This window comes from Mesoplodon mirus (assembly GCF_964341445.2).
Source record: "Mesoplodon mirus genome assembly, chromosome: 17".
NCBI lineage: Eukaryota > Metazoa > Chordata > Mammalia > Artiodactyla > Ziphiidae > Mesoplodon > Mesoplodon mirus.
Genome location: NC_138993.1, coordinates 18,392,001 through 18,407,403, shown reverse-complemented (window position 1 = coordinate 18,407,403; position 15,403 = coordinate 18,392,001). Strand labels below are relative to the sequence as shown.

The following is a 15,403-nucleotide window of genomic DNA, read 5'->3' as shown; positions in this document are numbered from 1 at the left end:
TTTCATGTCCTGTTGTTGGTAAATAGGAACACAGTTTATATTGCTTTAATATCTAGCAACCTTGCAGGATAGTAATCTCTTATATTTCTATTACAAGAGAGTGCTACCCCCTCCTATTTCCACCCCTTGATTCTTTGACCTGGACTCGCGAGTCCTGGCTATGAGAGAAACAGCACCATATACTGGATACCAATTTAGGGCATATGCCACCTCCTGGAAAACCTTTCTGCAGCCTTGCGAGGTATTGCCACCTAGCTGTTTCTAAAGCTTAAAACATTAAATATTTTACAGTATTTTAATGAAATACATATACATGTATATATATACATACACACTTAAACCTGTTGTGAAAGACAGGATCACCAAACTCTAAAGGGAACAACATCTTAAGGAAATGAAACATAATGGTCATGGAATGTTGATGGATCCTGGTCTAAAAATAATTGATTTTCTATTAAATTAACTCCTAGATATTCTACAGTTAGAATAATTCCCAATTCTCTAGTTAAGTGACTGTAGTTTGTCAAATCCTGTGCCCCAGAATCCTGTAGAAATTGTTGACTTATAAGAAATGTAATTTGGGCTGAAGTGAGGAGGAAATAAAGAATAACTTCTAAGCAGCACTGAATAAATAAGGAAATGCATTCAACTGAAAATTATCCATGGAATATTGAAAATTCTTTAAAGTGAATCTGATTATAAACTTCTGTAATAGGAGATACTAAATGAGAAGAAGGCTTCTTACAAAAATGGTTTTTCCCATGATCTTTTCTATGTTCTTACATTAGCTTAATACAAAGCAAGATTTTTTTGTCAAAAATTATGCAGATGTTTGTAGAAATAGAAGTTGAATTCTGCTTTTTCAGCTCTCGTAACATTTCCCTTTCAGTAATAAACCATGGTCATTATATATTCAAAGTACTGTTATATATCTTCTTACCACCAGATAGAATGCCCAGGATTCAAATTCCTGAAATGCAGTTGTGTAATTTTTCAGAAAAGAACATTTTGAAAATCAGACAAATATGCACAGACACGTAAACACATGACAGAAAGTTATACAAGAAATTATAAGCAGGGACTGACCCCAGAAAAAGTTTACATTTTACTATACAACCTTTTGTACCATTTGAATATTTTTTAATCTTGTGGATTTATTACTTTTTCAATTTAAAGACTAACAGTTGAAAAAAGAAAAAAAAAACACACAGTTCCAAGTGTACATATACACATATATCACAGGAAGAAAAGCTCTGGACACATACATATGCATTTATTAACAGTGGTTCTTCTTTTCAGGAAAGAGAGATTTGTTGGCAAGAGGTGGAAATTTTGCTTTATCCAAACTGTTTTAAGATTTCAGAATGTCTTTATTTAAACGAACATATGTCAGAAAAGTGCACAAATCATTTCTGTGCATCCCAATTAAAAAAATAAAGTGAACATAGCCCCTGTAACCATCCTCAGGTCAAGAAATAGAACTTTACCAGCACCTCCAAGACACTTCTTGGGAAGGATTACCCTTGCAACCCTTCCCAAGAAGTAACCCCTCTCTCCCAAACAGTATCCCCTTTTTCCTCCCCAAACCAAGGATAATTTTGCCTGATTTGAATTTTACATAAATAGAAATATACTGTATATATTATTTTGCTCAACATTATATGCATGAGATTTATCCATGTTACCACGTGTAGCATAGTATTTGCTGCATAATATTCCATTCTATGAATATACCTTAATCGCTTCAATTTACTATTGATGGAAACTTGGGTTGTTTCCAGTTTTTGATTATCACAAGTAGTTCTTCAAGAACATTCTTGTACACTACTTTTATACATGTGCATGCTTTTCTTTTGGGTATATACCTAATAGTGGAGTGCATGGGTCATAGGGAATATATATGTTCAAATAGTAACTATTACTTTTTGTTGTTGTTTATCTCTACTTATACATCCCAGAATACCTCAAATACAATTGAACTCTCCTCATATTCCCTCAAACACCAAACTTCTACTACTACTTCTGTCTTCCCTTATTGTGGAGGACTATTATTTTCCCCAAATAGCTGCTGCCTCCCTCTAGGGTAAGATTATTTTTTCCCACCCCACTGATGGCAAAGAAAAAGGTTTCCAAAGAGGCTGTACCAGTTTACACTTCTACAAGCAGTATATTGTTGGCAGTTGCTCTACAGTCAAATCATTTGGAATTGTCTGTTTCATTTTATCTATTATCATGATAGGTATGTATACTAGTTGAATTTTAGAGGAAATATCCACATACCTCCTGTGTGAACAAAAATAAATATACTTTCCTCTTGGGGAATATCTGAATAAAATACCTATTATTTAATTAGTAAACATCAATTCCAGTGTCTTATATGTGTCTGTAAACATAATTGACCACCTAATGGTCTGTATACCTATGTAATATAGAAATTGGCATTTTATTTATTTATTTATTTTTTTGCTTTATAACAAATTTAATCAGTTATACATATACATATGTTCCCATATCCCCTCCCTTTTGCGTCTCCGTCCCACCCTCCCTATCCCACACCTCCAGGCGGTCACAAAGCACTGAGCTGATCTCCCTGTGCTATGCGGCTGCTTCCCACTAGCTATCTACCTTACGTTTGGTAGTGTATATATGTCCATGCTGCTCTTTCACTTTGTCACAGCTTACCCTTCCCCCTCCCCATATCCTCAAGTCCATTTTCTAGTAGGTCTGTGTCTTTATTCCTGTCTTACCCCTATGTTCTTCATGACATTTTTTTTCTTAAATTCCATATATATGTGTGAGCATACAGTATTTGTCTTTCTCTTTCTGACTTACTTCACTCTGTATGACAGACTCTAGGTCCATCCACCTCATTACAAATAGCTCAATTTCATTTCTTTTTATGGCTGAGTAATATTCCATTGTATATATGTGCCACATCTTCTTTACCCATTCATCCGATGATGGACACTTAGGTTGTTTCCATCTCCGGGCTATTGTAAATAGGGCTGCTATGAACATTTTGGTACATGTCTCTTTTTGAATTATGGTTTTCTCAGGGTATATGCCCAGTAGTGGGATTGCTGGGTCATATGGTAGTTCTATTTGTAGTTTTTTAAGGAACCTCCATACTGTTCTCCATAGTGGCTGTACCAGTTCACATTTCCACCAGCAGTGCAAGAGTGTTCCCTTTTTTCCACACCCTCTCCAGCATTTATTGTTTCTAGATTTTTTGATGATGGGCATTCTGACTGGTGTGAGATGATATCTCATTGTAGTTTTGATTTGCATTTCTCTAATGAGTAAAGATGTTGAGCATCCTTTCATGTGTTTGTTGGCAGTCTGTATATCTTCTGTGGAGAAATGTCTATTTAGGTCTTCTGCCCATTTTTGGATTGGGTTGTTTGTTTTTTTGTTATTGAGCTGCATGAGCTGCTTATAAATTTTGGAGATTAATCCTTTGTCAGTTGCTTCATTTGCAAATATTTTCTCCCATTCTGAGGGTTGTCTTTTGGTCTTGTTTATGGTTTCCTTTGCTGTGCAAAGGTCCCATGTGTTTATTTTTGTCTTTATTTCCATTTCTCTAGGAGGTGGGTCCAAAAGGATCTTGCTGTGATTTATGTCATAGAGTGTTCTGCCTATGTTTTCCTCTAAGAGTTTGATAGTTTCTGGCCTTACATTTAGGTCTTTAATCCATTTTGAACTTATTTTTGTATATGGTGTTAGGGAGTGATCTAATCTCATACTTTTACATGTCCCTGTCCAGTTTTCCCAGTACCACTTATTGAAGAGGCTGTCCTTTCTCCACTGTACATTTCTGCCTCCTTTATCAAAGATAAGGTGACCATATGTGCGTGGGTTTATCTCTGGGCTTTCTATCCTGTTCCATTGATCTATCTTTCTGTTTTTGTGCCAGTACCACACTGTCTTGATTACTGTAGCTTTGTAGTATAGTCTGAAGTCAGGGAGCCTGATTCCTCCAGCTCCATTTTTCGTTCTCAAGATTGCTTTGGCTATTCAGGGTCTTTTGTGTTTCCATACAAATTGTGAAATTTTTTGTTCTAGTTCTGTGAAAAATGCCAGTGGTAGTTTGATAGGGATTGCATTGAATCTGTAGATTGCTTTGGGTAGTAGAGTCATTTTCACAATGTTGATTCTTCCAATCCAAGAACATGGTACATCTCTCCATCTATTTGTATCATCTTTAATTTCTTTCATCAGTGTCTTATAATTTTCTGCATACAGGTCTTTTGTCTCCTTAGGTAGGTTTATTCCTAGATATTTTATTCTTTTTGTTGCAATGGTAAATGGGAGTGTTTCCTTGATTTCACTTTCATATTTTTCATCATTAGTATATAGGAATGCCAGAGATTTCTGTGCATTAATTTTGTATCCTGCAACTTTACCAAATTCATTGATTAGCTCTAGTAGTTTTCTGGTAGCATCTTTAGGATTCTCTATGTATAGTATCATGTCATCTGCAAACAGTGACAGCTTTACTTCTTCTTTTCCGATTTGGATTCCTTTTATTTCCTTTTCTTCTCTGATTGCTGTGGCTAAAACTTCCAAAACTAGGTTGAATAAGAGTGGTGAGAGTGGGCAACCTTGTCTTGTTCCTGATCTTAGTGGAAATGGTTTCAGTTTTTCACCATTGAGAACGATGTTGGCTGTGGGTTTGTCATGTATGGCCTTTATTATGTTGAGGTAAGTTCCCTCTATGCCTACTTTCTGGAGGGTTTTTAATCATAAATGGGTGTTGAATTTTGTCGAAAGCTTTTTCTGCATCTATTGAGATGATCATTTCGTTTTTCTCCTTCAGTTTTTTATTATGGTTTATCATATTGATTGTTTTGCATATATTGAAGAATCCTTGCATTCCTGGAATAAACCCCACTTGATCATGGTATATGATCCTTTTAATATGCTGTTGGATTTTGTTTGCTAGTATTTTGTTGTGGATTTTGCATATATGTTCATCAGTGATATTGGCCTGTAGTTTTCTTTTTCTGTGACATCTTTATGTGGTTTTGGTATCAGGGTGATGGTGGCCTCGTAGAATGAGTTTGAGAGTGTAATATAGAAATTGGCATTTTAAAACTAAAACAGTTGGTAAACTTAACTGGCACATTAATAAGTGCTTTTTTTTTAACATCTTTATTGGAGTATAATTGCTTCACAATGGTGTGTTAGTTTCTGCTTTATAACAAAGTGAGTCAGCTATACATATACATATGTCCCCACATCTCCTCCCTCTTGCATCTCCCTCCCACCCTCCCTATCCCACCCCTCTAGGTGGTCACAAAACACCGAGCTGATCTCCCTGTGCTATGCGGCTGCTTCCCACTAGCTATTTTACATTTGGTAGTATATATAAGTCCATGCCACTCTCTCACTTTCGCATTTGTTGTAAAGCTGATTTGGTGGTGCTGAATTCTCCTAACTTTTGCTTGTGTATGAAGGTTTTAATTTCTCCGTCAAATCTGAATGAGATCCTTGCTGTGTAAAGTAATCTTGGTTTTACGTTTTGCCCTTTCATCACTTTAAATATGTCCTGCCACTCCCTTCTGGCTTGCAAAGTTTCTGCTGAAAGATCAGCTGTTAACCTTACGGGGATTCCCTTGTATGTTATTTGCTGTTTTTCCCTTGCTGCTTTTAATATTTTTTCTTTGTATTTAATTGTTGATAGTTTTATTAATATGTGTCTTGGTGTGTTTCTCCTTGGATTTATCCTGTATGGGACTCTCTGCACCTGCTGGACTTGATTAACTATTTCCTTTCCCATATTAGGGAAGTTTTCAACTATAATCTCTTCAAATATTTTCTCAGTCCCTTTCTTTTTCTCTTCTTCTTCTGGGACCCCCTATAATTCGAATGTTGGTGCGTTTTATGTTGTCCCAGAGGTCTCTGAGACTGTCCTCAATTCTTTTCATTCTTTTTTCTTTATTCTGCTCTGTGGTAGTTATTTCCACTATTTTATCTTCCAGGTCTCTTATCCATTCTTCTGCCTCAGTTATTGTGCTGTTGAATCCTTCCAGAGAATTTTTAATTTCACTTATTGTGGTGTTCATCATTGCTTGTTTGCTCTTTAGTTCTTCTAGGTCCTTGTGAAATGTTTCTTGTATTTCTCCATTCTATTTCCAAGATTTTGGATCATCTTTACTTTGGATCAAAATTTACTTTGGTGATGGTTGTACAAATCTGTGTGTATACTAGAAACCACTGAATTGTACTGTTTAAAGGGTAAATTTTATAGTGTATGGATTATATCTCATTAAAAAAATCTTAAAGCCCATCTCCATATTTTAGATGTGTTTATATATTATAAATGTGATTGCTGGTAATCTAGAAATAAATTATTGTTATAAGACTTGTCAGTCTTTGATAAATTGGCTCAATTTATAGAATCAATTTCAGAATTAAAACGTTTCTAAATATATGATGATAAATTATTTGTGTAGTGACACTGTCTACTTCCTTGCATATTTATCTGCATATAGTATTTATAAGCTATAAATATACTCCAAGGTCAGAGAGCTAAAATAAATAAAATTACTAAAACTGTGGCTTTAAAATGAAATGTATTTGGAAGCAGCATACTATTAAAATTCCGACTTGTTGACTGACATTGTATGATCCAGAAGCAGTTGCTATCACAGCTCTTTGCTGATTTAGTTGTTACGGCGACCTGATAAATTCCTGTTCAACAGGAAGCTTATTATTATACATTGGCTAATTTGATTGGAAACAAGGTTTGATGTAGGTATTGATGAATATACTGATAATCGATAGTACCTTTAACATCGCACCTCTATCTGTGTTTTCACCCAAGATAGCTATAGAATGCTCTAAGATTCTACTTTGAATGGAGTTTTAAAGGTTGACTTACTAAGCAAAGGACAGTTTGAGGGCCAAGTTGACAATAAAGATTCCCCCAGTATTTGGTGAATGCAACACATTGGAATACTTGGAGAAGAAACTGTTGACTCTTACAGCAGCCTTTGGTAGCTGTAGTAGCAGTGATTGAATGAGGAAATTAAAGAGGTTGCGAGAAAGAGTAAGTGCCAAGATTTTGGAAGTGGCTTTACTGATAAGCATGTTTATGACTGAACATATCCTTATATGTGGAATCTAAAATACAACATAAATGAACATATCTACAAAACAGAAACAGACTTACAGATACAGAGAACAGACCTGTGGTTGCCAAGGGGGAAGAAGGGTGGGGGAGGGAAGGATTGGGATTAGCTGACGCAAACTAGTATGTATAGGATGGATAAACAACAAGGTCCTATAGTATAGCACAGGGAACTATATTTAATATCTTATGATAAACCATAATGGAGAAGAATATGAAAAAATATATATGTATAACTGAGTCATTTTGCTATGCAGCAGAAATTAACACATTGTATATCAACTATACTTCAATAAAATTTAAAAAACAAAAAAACTATTAGAACATCAATATTTTAAATGGGTAAATTATATATATATGAAGCTGTTTTCGCTTATTGCTTACATTTATTGCTAAGATGTGTATTTTAACATTTTACCAGAAAGTTAAAATTTATGGAGTTATTTATTTATTTATTTATTTATTTTGCTATTTATTTTTATTTATTTTTTTAACATCTTTATTGGAGTATAATTGCTTTACAGTGGTGTGTTAGTTTCTGCTTTATAACAAAGTGAATCAGCTATAGATATATATATATATCCCCATATCGCTTCCCTCTTGCATCTCCCTCCCACCCACCCTCCCTATCCCACCCCTCTAGGTGGTCACAAACCACTGAGCTGATCTCCCTGTGCTATGTGGCTGCTTCCCACTAGCTATCGATTTTACATTTGGTAGTGTATAAATGTCCCTGCCACTCTCTCACTTTGTCCCAGTTTAGCCTTCCCCACCACCCCCCGCCATGTCCTCAAGTCCATTCTCTAGTAGGTCTTTATTCCTGTCCTGCCCCTAGGTTCTTCATGACCTTTTTTTTTTTTTTTTGTAGATTCCATATATATGTGTTAGCATACAGTATTTGTTTTTCTCTTTCTGACTTATTTCACTCTGTATGACAGACTCTAGGTCCATCCACCTCACTACAAATAACTCAATTTCGTTTCCTTTTATGGCTGAGTAATATTCCGTTGTATACTTGTGCCACATCTTCTTTATCCATTCATCTGTCGATGGACACTTAGGTTGTTTCCATGTCCTGGCTATTGTAAATAGAGCTGCAGTGAATGTTGCGGTACATGACTCTTTTTGAATTACTGTTTTCTCAAGGTATATGCCCAGTAGTGGGATTGCTGGGTCATATGGTAGTTCTATTTTCAGTTTTTTAAGGAACCTCCATACTGTTCTCCATAGTGGCTGTATCAATTTATGTTCCCACCAACAGTGCAAGCAGGTTCCCTTTTCTCCACACCCTCTCCAGCATTTATTGTTTGTGGATTTTTTGATGATGGCCATTCTGACTGGTGTGAGGTGATAGATACCTCATTGTAGTTTTCATTTGCATTTCTCTAATGATTAATGATGTTGAGCATTCTTTCATGTGTTTGTTGGCAGTCTGTATATCTTCTTTGGAGAAATGTCTATTTAGGTCTTCTGCCCATATTTGGATTGGGTTGTTTGTTTTTTTGAAATTGAGCTGCTTGTAAATTTTGGAGATTAATCCTGTGTTAGTTGCTTCATCTGCAAATATTTTCTCCCATTCTGACGGTTGTCTTTTCATCTTGTTTATGGTTTCCTTTGCTGTGCAAAAGCTTTTAAGTTTCATTAGGTCCCATTTGTTTATTTTTGTTTTTATTTCCATTTCTCTAGGACGTGAGTCAAAAAAGATCTTGCTGTGATTTATGTCATAGAGTGTTCTGCCTATGTTTTCCTCTACGAGTTTTACAGTGTCTGGCCTTATATTTAGGTCTTTAATCCATTTTGAGTTTATTTTTGTGTATGGTTTTAGGGAGTGTTCTAATTTCATTCTTTTACATGTAGCTGTCCAGTTTTCCTAGCACCACTTATTGAAGAGGCTGTCTTTTCTACATTGTATATTCTTGCCTCCTTTATCAAAAGTAAGGTAACCATATGTGCGTGGGTTTATCTCTGGGCTTTCTATCCTGTTCTGTTGATCTGTATTTCTGTTTTTTTGCCGGTACCATACTGTCTTGATTACTGTAGCATTGTAGTATAGTCTGAAGTCAGAGAGCCTGATTCCTCCATCTCTGTTTTTCTTTCTCAAGATTGCTTTGGCTATTCGGGGTCTTTTGTGTTTCCATACATATTGTGAAATTTTTTGTTCTAGTTCTGTGAAAAATGCCATTGGTAGTTTGATAGGGATTGCATTGAATCTGTAGATTGCTTTGGGTAGTATAGTCATCTTCACAATGTTGATTCTTCCAGTCCAAGCACATGGTATATCTCTCCATCTGTTTGTATCATCTTTAATTTCTTCCATCAGTGTCTTATAGTTTTCTGCATTGAGGTCTTGTGTCTCCTTAGGTAGGTTTATTCTTAGGTATTTTATTGTTTTTGTTGCAATGGTAAATGGAAGTGTTTCTGTAATTTCTCTTTCAGATTTTTCATCATTAGTGTATAGGAATGCAAGAGATTTCTGTGCACTAATTTTGTATCCTGCTACTTTACCAAATTCATTGATTAGCTCTAGTAGTTTTCTGCTAGCATCTTTAGGATTCTCTATGTAAATTATCATGTCATCTGCAAACAGTGACAGCTTTACTTCTTCTTTTCCGATTTGTATTCCTTTTATTTCTTTTTCTTCTCTGATTGCTGTGGCTAAAACTTCCAAAACAATGTTGAATAATAGTGGTGAGAGTGGACAACCTTGTCTTGTTCCTGATCTTAGTGGAAATGGTTTCAGTTTTTCACCATTGAGGACGATGTTGGCTGTGGGTTTGTGATATGTGGCCTTTATTATGTTGAGGTAAGTTCCCTCTGTGCCTACTTTATGGAGGGTTTTTATCATAAATGATGTTGAATTTTGTCAAAAGCTTTTTCTGTATCTATTGAGATGATCATATGGTTTTTCTCCTTCACTTTGTTAATATGGTGTATCACATTGATTGATGTGCGTATTTTGAAGAATCCTTGCATTCCTGGGATAAACCCCACTTGATCATGGTGTATGATCCTTTTAATGTGCTGTTGGATTCTGTTTGCTAGTATTTTGTTGAGGATTTTTGCATCTATGTTCATCAGTGATATTGGCCTGTAGTTTTCTTTCTTTGTGACATCTTTGTCTGGTTTTGGTATCAGGGTGATGGTGGCCTCGTAGTATAAGTTTGGGAGTGTTCCTCCCTCTGGTATATTTTGGAAGAGCTTGAGAAGGATAGGCGTTAACTCTTCTCTAAATGTTTGATAAATTTTGCCTGTGTAGCCATCTGGTCCTGGGCTTTTGTTTGTTGGAAGATTTTTAATCAGAGTCTCAATTTCAGTGCTTGTCATTGGTCTGTTTATATTTTCTATTTCTTCCTGGTTCAGTCTAGGAAGGTTGTGCTTTTCCAAGAAGTTGTCCATTTCTTCCAGGTTATCCGTTTTATTGGCATAGTAGTTGCTTGTAGTAATCTTTCATGATCCTTTTATTTCTGCAGTATCAGTTGTTACTTCTTTTTCATTTCTAATTTTGTTGATTTGCGTCTTCTCCCTTTTTTTTTCTTGATGAGTCTGGCTAATTATGGAGATTGTATAACTTCTTTTTTTTACTGAAGTCTTTATAATTTGACTGTAGAATTTCAGAGATTATTTAAGAATGATCAGTCCTTTCTACCATTGTCAGTAAATATAAATGTGGAAATTTTAGAAGGTGCATTAGGAAAAAGGATAGCTATGACAGGCTATTGTAAGATACTGGAAAGAAAATAAGTCTTTTCAGGCACTAATTAGCATTCTTTTCTTTTTTAAAAAAATTTTATTATTTATTTTTGGCTGCATTGGGTCTCTGTTGCTGCACTTGGGCTTTCTCTAGTTGTGGCGGGGGTGGGGGGCTACTCTTCACTGCGGTGCATGGGCTTCTCATTGTGGTGGCTTCTCTAGTTGCAGAGCATGGGCTCTAGGCATGCGGGCTTCAGTAGTTGGGGCATGTGGGCTCAGTTGCTCTGCGGCATGTGGGACCTTCCCAGACCAGGGCTTGAACCTGTGTCCCCTGCTTTGGCAGGAGGATTCTTAACCACTGCACACAAGGGAAGCCCCTAGCATTCATTTTTAAACAGTGTTCTCAGTATACATTTTAATTAGTTTATTTGTTAATATATTTGAAATGACACTATTTCATACATATACATAAATACTGATTATTAGAATAATTTATTGCAAAGTTTAAAATAACCTAATAGTATTTGTCATCCATGTAACTTTTTCGTCATAATACTTTTGAAACTTAGAATTATTTAAGCAACTCTTTTTTACTTGATCCTATCAGGTTGTAAGACATTTAGTCTGAGTATTTCTCATTACTTTAATTCTAAATCTCAATATAAAAACTTGTGTCTTTGAGTTTTAATGAGCATAATGAATTGATTTCAAAATACTGATGCAGTTTATGTAAGAAAACTTACTCTTCTGTGAGGAGACTGTCGGCATATAAAATAAACTTTTTGTTTCGCTTTTTAAACATAAAGCAGTAATTTTTGTTAAAAAGATAAATTAGTTCATTTTCAAATATAGACAGTTCATACTGGGAGTGTTCATGTTAAGGTGGTATATGATATCATTTGAGGGCCTCCCTGGTGGCGCAGTGGTTGAGAGTCCGCCTGCCGATGCAGGGGATACGGGTTCGTGCCCCGGTCTGGGGGGATCCCATATGCCGCGGAGCGGCTGGGCCCGTGAGCCATGGCCGCTGGGCCTGCGCATCCGGAGCCTGTGCTCCGCAACGGGAGAGGCCACAGCAGTGAGAGGCCCGCATACCGCAAAAAAAAAAAAAAAAAAAAAAAAGACCCCAAAAGATTAAGATGACAGACAGCCAGTTTACAAAAGAGCCAGTAGCAAATGTAAAGATAGAATTTAACCTCATTAATAATCAAAAAAGTGCAAATTAAATGATAGTAATACACTGTTTTCATCTATCAAGGTAGCAAAGATTTTAAAACTATAATTTTTAGGGGTGCAGAGAATGTGGTTAAATGGTGTTCTCATAGACTGAGGAGGAATGTGAATTTGTAAAACCCTTTTAAAAAGTAGTTTACCAACAGATACGGGAATTCTATTTCTGGGAATATATCATAAGGAAATAATACTAATTATAGAGATGGGAAAACTACATACCAAAATGCTCACTACCTAAATTCTTTAATTAAGAGAATGGTTAAGTAGTTGATGGTATAAACATTCGATGACATACTTTGAATAATAACATGGAAAAGTCTTTTTTTAATATTAAACCAAAAAAAGACACAGAATTGGAGGTCTTATTTTTCCCCCTTATATTTAAGGGGGGAAATTAAGCCTATGCATAGAGAACAAGACTAAGAAATTTATGAGAATGCTAACAATGTTTATTAGGATGGAGGGACTTCAGTTTTTTTCCAGTTTTTTGTTTTTCAGATGTCATAAGATTAGTGTGTATTACCTGTAAAATAAAAAGAAAACTACTCAAAATTATGGGATTAATTTAACATATTTTTAAATATATTGCTAATTTGAGATGTCATACTAATTCAGGGGTGCCATCTTATTCTCTACCTATCAATTTATACTTTATTTTTAGAAAAACACAATACTTTACAATTGGTGAAGTAGGCATAGATGATCCAAATATTCGGTAGTTTGACTCCATCTTTGTTTCAGAGTGAAATTTATTGACTTTCCAATAAAATGGTGCCTCTGTCTTTTTTTATTCCCTTACTTTTGGCTTGAGTCTGACCTCCAGAAAAATGAAGTAATTAATACTTTTCAACAAATATGTAATCCCGATTTTCCTTCCCAGTTCCATATGATGAAATAGCTCACATTTACTCTCTTCCTAGCAACATTTAATATCTTGATATACTGATTTACTGTGTTGCTCTTTTGATTAATACTTCTTCCCCTCATTTTAAGGTTATCCTGGTACAAGTTAACCCAGGGGAAGCATTTACAATAAGAAGAGAAGATGGACAGTTTCAGTGCATTACAGGTAAGAATGGTTATTGTCATTTGAGACAAGACTAAAATTTATGATACATAAAAGTGTATGTGCTTGTAGTTTCTTCCTTTCTTTCTCACTACCACCACAACAAGGCACAAACTCTGAATATGTTATGGCATAACTATTACAGTAGCATCTTAATTAGTCTCTTTGCCCTGGTTTCTTGATTAATCCTACTATAATGTCACTCCCCTGCTCAGAAATCTTCAGTGAATCTAGTTCAGGTTCCTTAGTCTTTTTGAAAGATCATTTCATCTTTTGCTTGCTTCCCACTTTCCTTTCAATACTGTTTCCCTTCAATCTTGCTAAGTTGGTTTATTCACCGTCTCTGAACCTTTCTTGTACTTACTGTATTCTGCTTCTTATCTAGAATTTACCCATATCACCACTACCCCCAGCCTATCCAAATGCTTCCAGACTGAGCTCAGATCTTATCTTTAAAAGGTTTTTTATAAAGTCTTTAGTAAGCATCCCTTCCACACTACTTACTAGCCAACAACCCCCCACACACACACACATTTGTGCCAAACAAAACTGTCTCCAGATATCACCAAATGTTCCCTGGGAGGCAAAATCACCCCTAGCTGAGAACCACCACTCTGTGTGAAGATGAGAGCAATAAAAAGCTCACTAGCTTTGGAATTAGAGAACCTGGTTTTAAACCCCAACTCTGCCACTTAACTGGCTGTATGAACTTTTGCATGTTATTTAACCTCTATCAGGTACCTTTCTCAGTAAAATTCCTATCCCTGTGCATAATAACACACCTCATAGGATAATTGTGAGGGTTGAGTAATATGTTTATAAAGCACTCTAAACCAGACCTGGCACATAATAAGGCACTGAGTAAGTGGTGATGGTGGGTACTGTAGTGGTGTTTAATAGAAAGTGACCCCATCTCCTGTGAAAGCCCAAAACACCAATTATTGTGCCATTCATTTAGCAAGAATGTACTTTTTTGTAATATTTCTTCCAGTTAGTATTTTGAAAAGCCATTTAAATTTTGTATGTTTAACTTGGAATGTTTATTCAGTCTCTCCAACTAAGTTTTAATAAGGACTTTATGGGCAGATACCATTTCTTACATTCCTTTGTATTCCCTTCAGTTCTTGGCCTTCCACATATTGGGTACCTATCTAATGGTTATTACTTTCATTTGAAAAGAGCACGTTAGAAGTGGGGGGACCGTATGCTTTATCATCCAAACCAGGATACTTTAAGAGTGAAAGTGGACCCTAGCAATTACTCCACAACAATTAGTGTCAGCCAAGATTGTCCCAGGCAAACCAAGACTTATGGTACCTCCCCCCCATTTAACCTGGGCTGTCAAGTCAATGCAAGCAAAGAAGAAATAGATCTAACTCTTTCTAGAGAAGCAGTTAGCTCAATAATTACAATTAAAACTTTTAACCTGCCATTTAAACCTTACATGTCTTAGAGTTAGCACTTTCTCTAAGTTAATTTAAATCTTTTGAGCGGCAGTTATTTGGTAACTTCACAAATAGGAATGGTCCACATATTATGAGCTTAAAAGAAACCAGGTAGTAGAATTTATAAGCAGTATAATAAACTTTGCCTATCTTTACTTGTCAATTAGGTTTTCATAAAAATAACTTCATTTTTATACTGGGTACCTCTTAGAATGTAAGTTTTTAGTAGAGCACACACCTTAGGTTTATTTGTACATCTCTTTTCAAATTGTTTTCAATAAATATTGTTTATGATGGAAGCATTTTAACTAATGTAACATTGGTCTTTTCAAACACATCTGCAAATGAGGATACTCATTACTGTTTTAGTGTGACTTAGAATGCAAAAACTGATCATTGCAATTGGATAACCAGCCTTTGGATTTTAAATAACTAATAACTTATATTTTAGAAGTCAATTTGTAACTGTAATTTGTAACCCCTTCCCTCATAAAATCAATTAAATTGATTTTTTTATGTGGCACTTATCCCTTCAATCAGAACCAAAACAGCCTATCCAGTTTATAATGTGCCTGTAGGGCTAACAGTACCCTAATAATAGGAATTGACTATCATGTGAAGGGTTTCAAGGCAGGGACACATTTCTTTGCTTCAGGAGAAAATGGAGACTCTTCTTTCTACACATCAGATTATAAGAGTGGAGACTTTGTCTTAAAATTACTACTGAGCAAAGTTTTAAAAACACAGGAAACTTCAGCGGGAACCATACAGAAAGTAAAAGGCTCTCCCCTCTTTATGTTTTTGTTTGTCCAAAATGAAAAGATGGGATATAGATGAAAG

General features: G+C 35.5%; 1 protein-coding gene across 8 annotated transcripts in view; it reads left to right on the top strand.

Moving 5' to 3' along the window:
• Positions 1–15,403, top strand: part of FNDC3A (fibronectin type III domain containing 3A) — a 152,925-nt gene that overhangs the window by 31,869 nt on the left and 105,653 nt on the right. For all 8 annotated transcript variants that reach the window (XM_082602522.1, XM_082602521.1, XM_082602523.1 and 5 more), the window contains one exon: positions 13,046–13,121. In XM_082602522.1, the coding sequence (XP_082458648.1) occupies positions 13,046–13,121 (76 nt within the window). The remainder of the gene's footprint in view (positions 1–13,045; positions 13,122–15,403) is intronic.